The sequence below is a fragment of the Penicillium taxi genome (genome assembly GCF_028828555.1).
Source record: "Penicillium taxi strain IBT 34144 chromosome Unknown utg000004l_segment0_segment0, whole genome shotgun sequence".
Taxonomy (NCBI): domain Eukaryota; kingdom Fungi; phylum Ascomycota; class Eurotiomycetes; order Eurotiales; family Aspergillaceae; genus Penicillium; species Penicillium taxi.
In genome coordinates this window covers 1,809,835-1,823,863 of record NW_026643206.1, presented here as the reverse complement: position 1 = coordinate 1,823,863, position 14,029 = coordinate 1,809,835, and the positions used below count along the sequence as shown (strand labels likewise).

General features: G+C 44.0%; 6 protein-coding genes across 6 annotated transcripts; 2 read left to right on the top strand and 4 right to left on the bottom strand.

Annotated features, from left to right (window-relative positions):
• Window positions 1-783: 783 nt before the first annotated feature.
• On the top strand, window positions 784-1,974 carry N7495_005601 (ABC transporter; the record flags this gene model as incomplete). Its single annotated transcript, XM_057208252.1, has 3 exons — window positions 784-843; window positions 915-985; window positions 1,059-1,974. 3 exons carry the CDS (start codon window positions 784-786, stop codon window positions 1,972-1,974), a joined length of 1,047 nt encoding a protein of 348 aa, XP_057062026.1.
• An 821-nt stretch (window positions 1,975-2,795) lies between these two features.
• On the bottom strand, window positions 2,796-3,205 carry N7495_005600 (cytochrome b5-like heme/steroid binding domain-containing protein; the record flags this gene model as incomplete). The annotated part of the gene is made up of 2 exons (XM_057208251.1): window positions 2,796-3,094; window positions 3,193-3,205. The coding sequence occupies 2 exons, from the start codon at window positions 3,203-3,205 to the stop codon at window positions 2,796-2,798; spliced, it is 312 nt and encodes a 103-aa protein (XP_057062025.1).
• A 66-nt stretch (window positions 3,206-3,271) lies between these two features.
• N7495_005599 (uncharacterized protein) lies at window positions 3,272-4,079 on the bottom strand (the record flags this gene model as incomplete). The annotated part of the gene is made up of 2 exons (XM_057208250.1): window positions 3,272-3,720; window positions 3,842-4,079. The coding sequence occupies 2 exons, from the start codon at window positions 4,077-4,079 to the stop codon at window positions 3,272-3,274; spliced, it is 687 nt and encodes a 228-aa protein (XP_057062024.1).
• A 278-nt stretch (window positions 4,080-4,357) lies between these two features.
• On the bottom strand, window positions 4,358-5,251 carry N7495_005598 (uncharacterized protein; the record flags this gene model as incomplete). Its single annotated transcript, XM_057208249.1, has 3 exons — window positions 4,358-4,465; window positions 4,541-4,819; window positions 5,039-5,251. The coding sequence occupies 3 exons, from the start codon at window positions 5,249-5,251 to the stop codon at window positions 4,358-4,360; spliced, it is 600 nt and encodes a 199-aa protein (XP_057062023.1).
• Window positions 5,252-8,232: 2,981 nt separating this feature from the next.
• On the top strand, window positions 8,233-9,546 carry N7495_005597 (acyl-CoA desaturase; the record flags this gene model as incomplete). The annotated part of the gene is made up of 3 exons (XM_057208248.1): window positions 8,233-8,446; window positions 8,519-9,267; window positions 9,316-9,546. The coding sequence occupies 3 exons, from the start codon at window positions 8,233-8,235 to the stop codon at window positions 9,544-9,546; spliced, it is 1,194 nt and encodes a 397-aa protein (XP_057062022.1).
• A 3,707-nt stretch (window positions 9,547-13,253) lies between these two features.
• N7495_005596 (mitochondrial 37S ribosomal protein uS11m) lies at window positions 13,254-13,952 on the bottom strand (the record flags this gene model as incomplete). The annotated part of the gene is made up of 1 exon (XM_057208247.1): window positions 13,254-13,952. The coding sequence occupies one exon, from the start codon at window positions 13,950-13,952 to the stop codon at window positions 13,254-13,256; it is 699 nt and encodes a 232-aa protein (XP_057062021.1).
• Between the last annotated feature and the right edge of the window lie 77 nt (window positions 13,953-14,029).

Here is a 14,029-nt window from a genome sequence, read left to right as displayed (position 1 = left end):
AAAAATACGACTCTTTAATTCAAAAACATACGCCTTTCTCACTACCATGACTGTCATATCGAGGCTAACTTGCCTCTCGGGAAACGCGTCTGCCGTTATATCTACGACAGTAACATGCATTGATGGATTTTTTGTATGTCCTCATTGTTGTGTGAATGTACCTTGAGCTTAAAGAAAATAGGAATTTGACTGATATAGGCCCAAACAACGATGCTAGACATCCACCTGAATACTGCCCGCCAACACTTGAATGCCAACTGAGACGTCTCCAAGAAGCGCACAACATCTGCGACCTACCACAAGGCAAGTACGAGCCCACTATCTGTAAAGCAGGCTCCTACTGCCCGCTAGGGGGTAGGTCTGAGCTCCCATGCCCTAGAGGACATTTTTGTCCGTTAGGCTCTATCGACCCAGTTCGTTGCACCGCCCTTTCAGTCTGTTCAGAGGGTAGTTCTCGCCAGATTCCTCTCCTAACGTTTCTGTGTGTTGCGCTACTGGATGCAATCCTGCTATTTATATGGATTTTAAAATTGAGAAGCCCAAAATGCGACTCATTTCCCAAGTTAGGATTGGTTGGTGGAAAGATCAGGGTGAATAGCCATGAGCTGGGCAGCAGGCATAGAACCGGTGAAGTCAACATGGAAATCATTCCAAACAATGATTCTCAGGCTGCACTACTCCCATCCTTTGAGAAACGACAGTCCTCTGTTGGTGTTGAAATCATTTTTCGAAACATCTCTATGCATCTTGGAAACCGCAGAGATATGATTTTACATCACCAGAATGGAAGAATACGTGCAGGTTCTTTTCTTGCAATTATGGGGCCCTCAGGATCTGGAAAAAGTATAATATAGACCTCTTGGTACATGGGGGTGTGACTAACGTTCATATTTGACACAGCTACTTTGGTAAAGATCCTCACGGGGAGAGTCAAGGCATCGACGGGTTCCATTTATATCAACGGTGTTCTAGCGCAGACAGATGAGTATGACAAAATTCCAAAATTTAGCCCCTGAAATTCATGCTGATGAAAACTTGGACTGACAGTTTCTACACAGCTTGAAAACCCTCGTTGGATATGTCCCGCAGAAAGATGTTGTCCTTCCTGAATTAACCGTCCGCGAAAACATTATCCATTCTGCTCGCGTTCGACTTGGAAGAAGGTTAAATGGCCAGGAGATCCAAAAGTTTGTTGATACTTTGATCCATTCCTTAGGGCTTTACAAAGTCCGCGATTGCTACGTAGGCGTAGCCAATCGAGGTTTATCTGGTGGTGAGCGCAAACGTGTCAACATCGCCCTTGAGCTAGCTGCAACACCCCAGGTGCTACTACTCGACGAGCCCACATCTGGACTTGATGCACGGGCAGCACTTTCTCTTATAGAACTTCTCAAGTCCTTGTCTGAACAAGGAATCACAATCTGCTGTGTTGTTCATCAACCAAGAACGGAGATATTTTTGGCTCTGGATTATTTGCTTCTTCTAAGCGGTGGAAGACAAGTCTACTTCGGCCAAGCAGGAGACGTCATTCCTTACCTAGAAAGACTTGGGCACATATTTTCTGACAATTTCAACCCTGCTGATAAGATTCTAGACGTTATAACCGGGCTTGAAAATTCTTCTTGCCAAGAAGATGATGTTTTATTGGAAGAGGATCAAGGTAGTCAGAAGCTCACAACGCTGCTTTACTCTGTTCGGAGCCAAAGGGCGCCCTGGTATGTTCAGGTTTACCTAAAGTTTCTACGAGGAACCAAACAACAAAGCAGACAAGTTGCTAGCTTTTCTCTTGAAATAGCATCAGGTGCAATCACTGGTCTCCTTATCGGGCTATCAAACTATGAGTTCAAAGGCCATTTATTTCAGGGGCTTTTCAAACAACCCTTTGAAGCACTTTCAAGTGCTGTTTCCTATCGGCTCCTGACAGAGCAGGGAATGCTGAATTGTCTAGCTATTGGTACAAAAGCGCTGTCATGAACCAAATTTTGTACTAATTCTTTTCTACAGGTTGTGCGGCCGGACCTGCTGGTGTTAAGACTTTTGGCGACGAAAGTGAGTTTATTGTAGGTAGCTACTTCAGAAAAGGTACCTAACTCTATTTAGAGCCGATTTTCTACCGTGAAGCACACTCAGGGCATTCACAAAGTGCTTACGTCCTCGGAAAAATACTATCCACTATTTTTCGAATTTTCCTATCATCATTGCATTTCACAGCGTTCTACATGATACTTACCACTCCGATTGTATCTTTCAAAGTGCAGTTAATTCTCAATTTCCTATACTTTTATTGTGAGTTTGAGGTAAAGATAAATATTGATCCCTTACTAAGTAGCTGACATTCAGAAAGTGCTTATTCCTTTGGAAAGGTTCTTTCAACCATTATACAAGTCCTTCTGTCCGCGATCCACTACAAAATCTTCTTTATTGTACTCACGACCCCTGTGATTTCCTTCGATCTCCAGTTAGCTCTCAACTTCTTGTTCTTCTACTGTAAGATTAATCTCTTGGAATTTAAGGGGAGTATCAGCTAATTACTCTGACCATCTTGAAGGTTTATATGGTGTTGGATGCATCGTGGATGCTTTCACACACCAACGCGATGGGCCCCTTTTGACTATGCTAATAAGTCTTGTTATTTTAGTAATTTCAGGCTGTGGACCTCGCCTAGCTTTAGTCGTAGTTTTGGTATACGGACTCAGCATGCATTCTCTTCTCTGTATTTTCAACACTATTCAACCGGAATCAATCCCTCCACATCTATCAGTAATCTCTACCTTTAGTGGGTTCTTTAATCACAGCTATCCGCATCGTATTCCAAAGGTTAAAGGCCGCCCCCGAATGACCGTATACTCCCCCTCAAACATCTCGGTTGCGTCTTTCCCCATCGCCCCTATGATCATAGCTGTGCCTCCCGGGTGCTCTGTGACAAAACCTGAAATATCATGAACAGCCCCCCTGATGACTATGATATTGCATCCTGTCCTCGCCTGTTGTTGGAATTCGTCCCACTCCATGACTGGAAGATCTGCCAGTGGCACACCCCAATCCACCATCTCACATTCCTTCTCCAATTTCTCCTGTCTTCGTTGTAGTCTCCCTTTCTGAATCTCGTTTTGCGAGAAACGTCTTAGATTAGAGGCAAGCCCAATCTGATCACATGTCCAGATCAACCACTTGGTCGGGTCAAAGTCATACCATTGAACCCCATTCCGATAATCAATCGGGAATTAATGATGAAAATTATGGTATCCCTCCCCAAGCGTGAGGAGACTTGTCAAATATTGATTTCGGGAAGATTTCCAATTCCATAAGGCTGATCCCCGAACCAGTGCGCGACAGAATTCATACAAAGTACGGCTTGTAGTTGTAGAGCTGTAGCTAAGCAGCCTGCAATGAAGAATCCACCAAAGAAGTCACCAAAGCATAGACCACATATGACCGTGGGGACGACGTAGCCTGCCAAGATGAAATAGTATCGGCGCTGCCATTCCACAATACGATCAGATTTGAGGTCGGTCATATCCACGTGGCGTATAGTGGAGGCGTCATGAGGCGAACGTGGTTTTTCAAACAAGAGCCATCCTATATGCGCATAGAAGAATCCCCTTTTTACACTGTACGGATCATGATCGGTATCAACATAGCGATGATGGGCCCGGTGGTCGCGGCACCACTTTTTGATAGGGTCTTGTCCCGCGCCAGCACCGATGACCGCAAGAATCACTTTCAATAATGGGCTAGCAGTATACGATTTGTGGGCCTAGAGGCGATGATAGCCTATTGATATATTTCTTCAGAATTTGCTCAAATAAATAGGAAGCAAGTGACTGGTAGAGGAACTCACCAGCCGTAATAGCAAGACCTCTCAGATAGGCATAGCAGAAGCCACACCAAAGAGTCCCTTTACGAAAAGGCACCCAGAAAAGACTAATCACGGCTAACAAAGGAATTCCGACGAGATAGATTGAATTCTTCCAGTTCAACGAGTCTTGGTTTGCATGATCTGGCTTTTTGCTGATAGGATCTAGAGAATCAGTGCTCTTAGCGGCAGAGCTCTGTTCTTTCAGAGGCACAGATTCCATCTTCCTGTGGGATTTCTTGAAAAATTGCACGAAAATAATTACCAATGGGATGAGATATATGTATCCCACATTAAGGCAGAAAACCTCTCCACTGTCACTTAAACATGTAATTGCACCATCGCTGGCCACTTTTCTGGCCTTGCATGAGAGTCGGCGGTCGAGGTATTATTATGGCTTATAGACAAGTGCAACGTTGGCGCCGGTTCGTTGTTGAGAGTGTTTGCTGTCGCCTCTTGCCGGGACTTTGTAGCTCATGAAAAGAAAGCAATAGGCCAAGGCTAGCCCCCCCCCCCCCCCCCCCCCCCTGTGAACTGGACAATCTGAAGGCTGGTAAGAGTGCGCTTCAAACCCATAGAGATAGAAATCCCGAGGCTCTGGATAGTGAACTAGAAATACTGCAATATTCATGATAGGCTGTTAGCAGAGTATGACGCTGTAGGCAAAATATTGAGCTAATTTACCATCAAAGTATAGATTCCCGCATTCAATACCACCCCAAGAAAGCCCAACGGGGACTCATATCTAATCACTGCCCATCCACATATAATCACACCGGCATGATGATATGTTTGCAAAGCTGAGCTCTTTTTCCCGCGTGCGAGAATGATCAGCGTGTCCACAACCTCGTAGAACTTGCTGATATAGAAAATCCAGGTCAGGTAACCACCACCTCCTTCCCAGACACTTTTTGAGTTCGTTGAAACTAAGACAAGGCATAAACGGTTAAAAGACTGATTTTCCTGTATATGATCTTAGTTAATGATCAAAGCTTACCAAGAAATGTACTTGACTCGACTTCGCAAAGGACTTCTGCACAAAGTCCATGCAGAGTATAGCGTCAGAAAGGCATTATGCATTAATACTAACGCCTTGAATATAGAGGTTTTGCTGAAAGCCCATGGTTTATACTGTCAGGTAGCATTGAATCGAATCAAAAACAGAACTGTGGCAGTATATACCGTCACAAAAGTGAGAACGAACTTGAGATCGAGAGAGAACCGAAAAGCTTCAGATTTGATCATAAATGGCTGGAAAAGCTTTGCCGCGGAAGTATCCGTGGGTGGAAGAGGGAGACGTGCAGCCGGCTTGTGAAGCTGGCTTGGAGGGAGCTCAAAAAGTCCCATAGGTGGAAGGGCGAATTTAATCGCAGTTTTGGCTGTGAAAAGATCCATGATGATAGAGCAATTTGAGAGCATAGTCCTTGTCGGGTAGCCTCGGCCCTGCTTTATAGATGCCGGGGAGCTGCACGCGAAAGAGGGACGCCTCAGCTAGTTATAGTCACACCAAGAAAAGCTTTATTATACAGCCGCTATCTTCACCGATGACGATCTGCAGCGAGAAAAAATCGATGTATCTACTAGGAGACTTATCAAGCATGGGAATAGGATCTAGATTTTTTTTAGCTTAAGTGAGCTTTTGGAGGCGTAAATGTTGGTAAGAAAGATAGTTTCATAAAGCATATAGTCATCACTGCAAGTAGCTCATTAGCCACAGAATAGGCTCAAATAGTCTTGAATTAGGATATACAGACAAACAATATTACTGCAATCTGTCACCTCGCCATATATCAATATCAATGAACCCTGTTATAATACCAATTAGAGAGGACTACGTAAAGTCAGACTACAAAAGATGTGGAATAGATGACTTAAAAGCGTTCTAGTTCAAAAGTTATTAGTAGCTACTCGTATCTTGAAGGATACTCACAGTTACAGTTTGTACCTAAGTGTGCCTAATCACTTTCGCCTACATCAAATAACCAGTTCTGCTGATACTTTGCAGGGATCACGCTGTAGCCCTGCTTCCTATTCGAACGACAGATCTTGAGGTCAAAGAGCCTGTTGGAGTATATTTTTCGCCATTGAGACTAGGTGCGCTTCTGCTTCTGAACCCGCCTGCAGTAGGGAAAACAAGGAAAAGAAACCAACGGCAATATCCATACGTGAGCCAATATGTTTTCTCCAAAATTCTAATTATACTGAGAATATATAGTTGCTTCATTTCGCACGTCAATCCCATCTACCAAAAGCGATAATTTGTTTGCCATAGAAGAGCCAGTAGATTGCCGGGCTGTGCCGAAGTCTTTTTGTAAAGGAGGGAGTTTAACAAGAGTCCGTTCGGAAGATTGAAGGATAGGTGATCGATCGGCACGCTAAATAGCTGCTGCAGGTTCCGTGCTTCTACTGCCGCATAGGGCTATGTTAACATACACCACAAGATAGCATTTCCCAATACCGCTCTTGCTTGGCATACTATACGTTTTTGTGTCATATTTAGACTTAAAGCTTTGATTCCGGACCTTTGGAGTATCGAGTATCAAACTTGCTCGTGTAATGGTTCTCATAATTGCTGCCTTGTGTCTGGTAGACACTGGGATGGGATCTCTCTACTACTCTTCGTGACTATCTATAACCTCAACTTTAGCCCCCTAGTAGGCATTCCAGGCCCCTGATTGGCGGCAATAACATGATGGTATGAGACTTATTTCAACTTATTCTGCGGGGGGAACAATTTATGTGCGAGATTCAGAGGCTGCATAGGCTGTATGGCCCTGTAGTGCGCATTGGCCCCAACGAGGTCCATATTAGCACCGCCGAATTATATAACACACTGTATACTGGACCGACCCGGTGTCGCCACAAGGACCCTTGGTTTATGTCCTCTATTGCACCAGGCACGTCGTTTTCATCGATTGGTGCCATGCACCACCGTGTGAGGCGTGGCGGTCTAAGTTCTTTTTTTCCAAGAACGCTGTTCGTGCATGTGAGCCGCTCGTATATGCCAAAATGAATCTACTATGTACGCATGTTCAACGAGCACAGCAAAATGGAAATGCAATTGAACTACATAAGTGCTTCGTCGGCTTTTCTGTCGACATCCTCTCGCAGTATGTATTTGGTACAAACTATCACTTCAACACTGCAGGAGCCAATATTGAGCAGCAAATGGAAGAAAGGCGTTAATGGCATATTTGAGATGCTGTTGGTCACACGCCACTTCCCTTGGCTGTATACCCTATCAAGGGAATTGCCCTTATCTGTCTCTAGCTGGATCTGTCCAACATTTTCCCATATCGATGCTATTGAAAAGGCGGGTCTCTTCTTTATCTTATGTGCGAGCACGAGAAATAGACATATCGTGCTAAGGTGATCTAAATCTTTAGGACATCGAACAGAAGGCCAGTCTTGTCTATCGATCCTCTACAGATGAGAAAAACTCTATTATTGCACATCTCATACGCGATGAGAAATTACCCCCTAGCGAACGCACGCTAGCCCGAGTACATCGGGCATAATATACACCAATAAGCAGCAGGATATAGGAGACCAAGTATAGCTTGCGATGACTAGCTACCTCTCTCTAGTTAAAAGCAGGCTTTGGTATTATCACTTTACACTATTCTAAAAGCCCATCGCTACCAGCCAAGAATAGGCTTGTCCCACCAATGTAAAATTCCCCCAACAATGTAAAGTTTACTTTTTGGGTATCTTTTTTGTATAGCTCACATGTAAAGGACAATAATGTGATATTTCTGATTCACGAAAAATTTGTACCTTTAGTATGCGAGCCATATGCCATATGCTAAGATACCTATAAAAAAGCAATTTTTACTTCACATTTGCTTATCTTCAATTCTACCAAGAAATAGCAAGTTTGATCACCGCTAGATAAGGCCCTGCTAAGGCCTATGAGCCATTGATTTGCATTGAGGGAGAAATCCAGACTTAACCTCATAAACCCTCGGACTACAGGACTAAGCATTTTCGAGGGGTTTTGTGCATAAAACTTAAAACTATAATGCTGGCATCGTTCCACTGCAAACTCAAAGCTATAGAGGTTAGGTAGAATGTCCACCGTAGAATTAGTCAGACCGGTAGTATATAGCTATAAAAATCTTAGAGCATACATATCCTTCATTTTTACTGCTTGCATATACGTGAAGTATTGGATCTGTCCAAAATTCCTTATCATACAGATTTATTTTCCAATGAAGAAGTGGAATGTGCGATGACTTACCCTATGCTGCGACGCATCATCATAAATGAACTCGAATAAAGCTGGGCAGTACTCCGTAAATAGGTTGGTTATACAAAAAATAACCCAAAGATTTCGCTTTTGACTTTCTCCTGACACAAGTCACAGGCGTCGCACTATGGTAGCTCAACCCAAATCTTCTCAGTCTACAAAGACCTTCTCCAAGCCTTATTGGCGTTATTACTATGAAAATTTACACTTGTTACATTTCACTATTCTCCTCATTTTCCTAGGAGTCCTGGTTTTTTTTGCTCCCAGGGTACACTTGAGTCTCAACACAGCTCTCTTGGCATCCGTGCTACATGTAGCGGGATTCCTCGGAATCACAGCTGGTTAGTTTGCCAAATTTATGAGCCTCCAGTAGTATGATAGTCTCAAAAATCTGATTTTATTTTGCTTTGCAGGATACCATCGTCTGTGGACCCATAAATCATACGAGGCTTCATTTCCACTTAGGGTGTTTCTGGCAATCGTTAGCGCAGCACAATTACAATGGTCAATAGTCGAATGGGTAACACACCATCGTGCTCATCGCTGGTATACTGATACAGACAAAGACCCTCAAGATGCAACAAGGGGCTTCTTCTTTCGCTATATGGGCTGGCTTCTTGCATATAACCCTCAAACGTGGGGCTCTGTTGATATCTCGGGCATCATGGAAGATCCTGTGGTCCGATGGCAACAAAAGAATTATTTCGTCCTTTTTATGCTTGGCGGTCTTGGTTTACCGACCTTAATTGCTTACTTCGGATGGAACGATTGGCAAGGAGGCCTAGTCTATGTCCTTCGCGTTTTCTTCTCCCTACAAGTGATACTTTTCTCAGGTACTCTTATGCACTCTGACTGGGCAGGTGAAAAGATCTATTCAAACAAGAATAGCTCAGTGAACATTCATCTCTTCTCAATTCTTTCAATTCTGAATAATGGCGAAGCACATCACAATTTCCATCATACATTCCCAAGCGACTATCGTACCGGAGTCCAGTGGTACGATATCGACCTATCCAAGTGGATGATTTTACTGTGGTACCAGCTTGGTCTTGCAGGGAATCTGGTAATAGTAACTGAATTTGAAATTGAGAGAGCGAACTGGCGGCAAGAAAGAAGAAATAGGCATGGGGAGGCAGTTAAGTATGTGGATGAGGACCATGAGGTTCTTTCAGCTCTTCCAGTAATGCAGTGGACAGAGTATATTAAATAGGCTAACACTGGTCGTCGTCTGGTGTGCATTAATGGCGTGATACATGATATATCCGATTTCATGGGAGAACATCCTGGGGGGAGAGATCTGTTGCATCAAGTTCTGGGGAATGATGGGACTGCTGCGTTCTACTATGGCTCTCATGATCACTCCATGCATGCCAAGAATGTTTTAGCAGGAATGCGTATTGCTGTTCTTGAAGGCCCGCCGCCAACGAAGCCGCGTGTTTAGCATTTGCAGATATACATGGATATCCGAAAGACCAAATTGAAAACCTCGAACAACTAATTACACCTGGAGCGGGGAAATAACCCGGCGTTGTATTACAATGTTAGAAAAGAAAAGAAAAACGTCGGAAACCATAAGATAATGCTAGTCAAATGGTAAATATTTGATTTTTATGAGACGGCCTGAGCTGAGTCTCCCTAAACGAAAGAAAAGCACGAATTGAGAATCTCCCACGTTTTGACAAATCCAATTTCATCTCGGCCATGAAAATCGAGTAAAAGCAATGAGTCCGGAACTTGAGGAGCAGGAAGTCGAAATCGTCAATTCTATAGTCTATCTCTTATGACGCTGGGCTCGTTTCATATATGAGTGCCGGAACAAGCCCGCGAAAAGATATGTTAGTGGAATTAAATAGAGAGTCGTTAACCAAACCGCCAATGCCTCTCTACTGCTCTTTAGACAGGGACTTCTCTGGACTTGAAAGTAACCTCGAGGGTGTTGGAGGTTGGGACTAACCCCATTTCCCTCTAGAGCGCTAGGCACCATTGGCATAGAATATGAGGCATCCTTGCTTTTAGAAATTGTTGACGACAGTCCTCCGACAGGACCTCTGGCGCGGTATATCAGGGTATCGTACTCAATAAAGATATAGCCCCAGATGAGGGAACCACCAACGAGGAATTGTGCAATTTAAAAGGCCATCAAAATCTGTTTGATGAAGCCGAAGACTCGAAAACCAAGGGAACTCCAAGCAAAGTACAGGTACTGAGATAATGGGATTACAATTCAGCCCCAATAACAGATTTTGAGTAGAGTGCACGTACCACTGAAGTGTGTATCGCCGAGTTAAAGAAAACACCGACCAGGAAAGGAGGTGACGCATATCGGGCTCCTGCCCAACCACAAAGTATTACACCGCTGTGGTAGTAAGCTTGTAGGACCGAGCTTCTCTTTCCCTTTGCGAGTGTAATCAAAGTGGCAACCACTTGGTAGAATTTCAATATGTAGAGAATCTATGCGAAATAGACAAATCCATTGTTATATAAACAGCCCAAGCGGGGTGGGATTGAAGGTTAGACACCTTCCTTTCCGCCAAGAAGAACGTTGAGACTCCGAGACTTATCTAGGAAATTGAAACGGCAAAGGATGTCTGCCACATTAACCAGAAAGTTTGGCTCTGTTGTTGATGGCCAGCATTTCTTCAATGATAGACACAGGCCATAAAAAGCCCACCCGGAAACGAAAGCTAGGAAAGTATTGTGCAATACCACTAAATATCTGAAGACCGAAGTTTTCGCAAAGCTCCACGGCCTATTTTTTCGACTGTCATTCACGCTGTTGAAATATATGATCGAGATTAGATACACGGTAGCTATTGTGGCGGGAGCCTTGATGTCGATAAGGGCATGAAACAGTGAGGGCGGGATTGTGAACCGTTGGAGCCATGTTGATTCATGCGGCGGTCTAGGTGGAAATTGTACTGGGGCGTGATCAAAAAGGCCAGCTGAAGAGCTCTGGAGGTGGTAGCCGAGCATGGACAGAGAGATTTTGAATAACCATTTCCGCGATAATGAACGATTATGTAGGGTGTGTGAGGATAATTTCCCCTAGGCTAAATAATGCCACAGATTATATCTAGGGAGATATGATGGACTATATATGTTCTAAGAACCTCAGGGACAATCATAGGGGTCTATTGGCTTGGCTCACCCACTTCTCAATAGGATATACGTGATGTGTCAAATAGATTTTTGTTACGCGAGGCTACATACATGAACCCTCGCCCAAACAGCCCGAATATTTTTTGGCAAACCTTCAATGTATCTAGATTACCATACTTCATACAATATTTCGGCGTAGAACTCTCGTATATATTCTGGGATATCAACAAGGGAAAACAAATACAATCAATCAGACGGTTCACAAAAAAGCAAGAAACGAGATAATTGAACCAGGTCTCTATTGCTGAAGGTCAACGAAGTGCGTATGACGCGTACTGATGTCCAGCTTTATGTTTTGACGTCGTAACTTCCAACAAAAGTTCAAAAAATGACAATAACAATATCACCAGACGGTGTAGTCATAGGCCTGTCTAGGTATTCAAGCACCTTGCCTTCCTCAAACACTCATTAATCATGCTTGTCTGCCAGAAATGTCAGCAGCAAGGTAAGACCAGCATGATGGCAGCATCGAGATCGTAGATATCGAGTTGCACACCGACTTTCTTTATAAAAGCACGAAACTTTTCATGCTCGACTGCCGTAAGCGCATAACCAAAAATTCCTTCGCGAAAAAAAATAAATTGTTTCAAAATTTCAGCAGTCTTGTATGATGATGTGTACTCATTATAGCAGGCTATACTATGTACAGTTATTGAAGCCGGCTGTGGGAATAAGTGGTACACAAATCATTTGTTAATTCTCTTATTTCTTTTAGAGGGCTATTCGGAATAGCGGAAACAATTTCTCGCACAGAGGGGGTGAGGGTCTCACATATACATAGAGGCGAATAGTATCTCGAGATGAATAATCAATATTAAGAACAACTATAATTGACTTTAGATACAAGATGTAGTGCGAGGAAGCAAAAGACAGGCTTCCTATGACCATGTGGGTGATATAATCCCGCTAGTCCTACTTAGTATTAGTGTCTTGGCATTTCTACTTATTTTACGAGGAATTCTGCCTTCCGCCAATAATCAATACACTTTCAGCACACCGCTTCCAAATCTATTGACACATGACAGCTATTTACTATCTTCATTCATCTGAGCATTTTAGAATGATACTTCACTTTTACCTAACATGTATACACCTATTATATACGTACAGAAACGATATCAATAGCTGTCTGCTTCGGTAATAACCTAGTCAACTGACACTTACCTAGATACGAGTTTAGAGTGCGAATTGCCCTATATTCATGAGGACTTAGTGGGTTTCTATGCAGGATAACGCCTAATTTAATGCTGCGAAGAAATCTTGGAAGTGAGGGAGTGGTTTAAGTAATGGACTGACTGCCCTATTCACCTTGATCTGAACCCTATTGAGCATATCTTCTTGAGATCCTTTCTTTCGACCACAAGAGCACAGCCACCTCAAACCACGGCACAAAAGCACCATCGACATAGCTGAACTTGCCGCCAACGAGGTATTCCTTGTTCTGGAGCGATCGATTAAGCATGCCTGAAACACGTCGAATCTCGTTAACATAGCACTCGACCGCACTGGGCACCTTCTTGGGGTGGTAGATCGTAAACCAGGCGGCCTGCTCGAAGTAAGGTGGCCAGAAACCTGGTAGTATTCGTACTAGCCACTGTTTGCTTTCGTACGGTGACGATCAGGTGACGCTCAGTGAGAGCGGTCGCACGATTACATAACGGTCACTGACTTGCTCTTGGCGTTTATGAAGTACTCAGCTCTACTCAGTGAGCAAAAAGCGGCGAGCTGAGCACAGGGGAAAGCCAAGAACTGGGAAATGAAATATTCTACCTAGGTTCTTCACAAAGTACTAGACTAAACAAATTACAGATTTCATATAGCTTTCTGAAATTGGTAATATGCGTCATTTTTGAGGTGGAAATTTGTTATTGTACAGAAATATGAAATGATAGTCTACAGCAATGCTGGAGAGAATAAATAGTATAAATCCTCCAATTCTCGAAGCAGCTCGCAAAAAAATTAACAGCTGCAATTGAATTCATTCTCCACTTAACCCAGTCTGCGGACCTTGCGGCTACGGGTACCACCGAATTTGATACGAGTTGAGTCTGATACCCGGCTGACGAGTCCCCGAACGTTGCGGCCTTCGTTACCCAGAAGCACCTTAGTGAATGCTTCACGACCCTTTCCAAACCCACGGTAAATAACCTCTAGCCGCTTGATATCCAGCAGATATCCCCGCTCCTGGATCTGCGACATGACATGAGACGACAATTGATATGCCGGGTCAAAGCCTGAGCGACCGCCTTTGCGGAAGCCAATCTGACCACATCCCAGAGACATCATTGGGTTACCGTTCGGCTTGGTGAGTGTTATAAGGGTGTTGTGTTTGTGGCAGTAAACGTGGAGGTGGTGTGGAGGAGCACGGTCAGCGTAGGGATTTTTCATCATGTCGGCTTCCAAGCGCTCAGCGAGTCTAGAGTAGTCGGAACTAACTCGCGAGGCCGAAGAGGAGCTATCTCCTTGCATCATCTTGGTAATGGCAGCCAGAGGCGAAGCCTTGGAGGATGTGGTATCGCGATCGAGGAGCTGGTTTTCAATGCTCTGTTCCTGTCGATTCGCCGCAGCGGAGTCCTTTAGGGATGTGGAGAAGGATCGAAAGCCGCATGAAATTACTGTCCTGGGCTGACATGGCCGGGATAATGAAGGGAGGCTCTTTGCGAGCGTGCTCATCGAGAAAGAATTCATCGGGAAACGAGTGCCGATCGGTCAGCGTAAGAGCCACGCGTGAAATTGAGAGTAGTAGTCGAGGCTGCGATAAACCA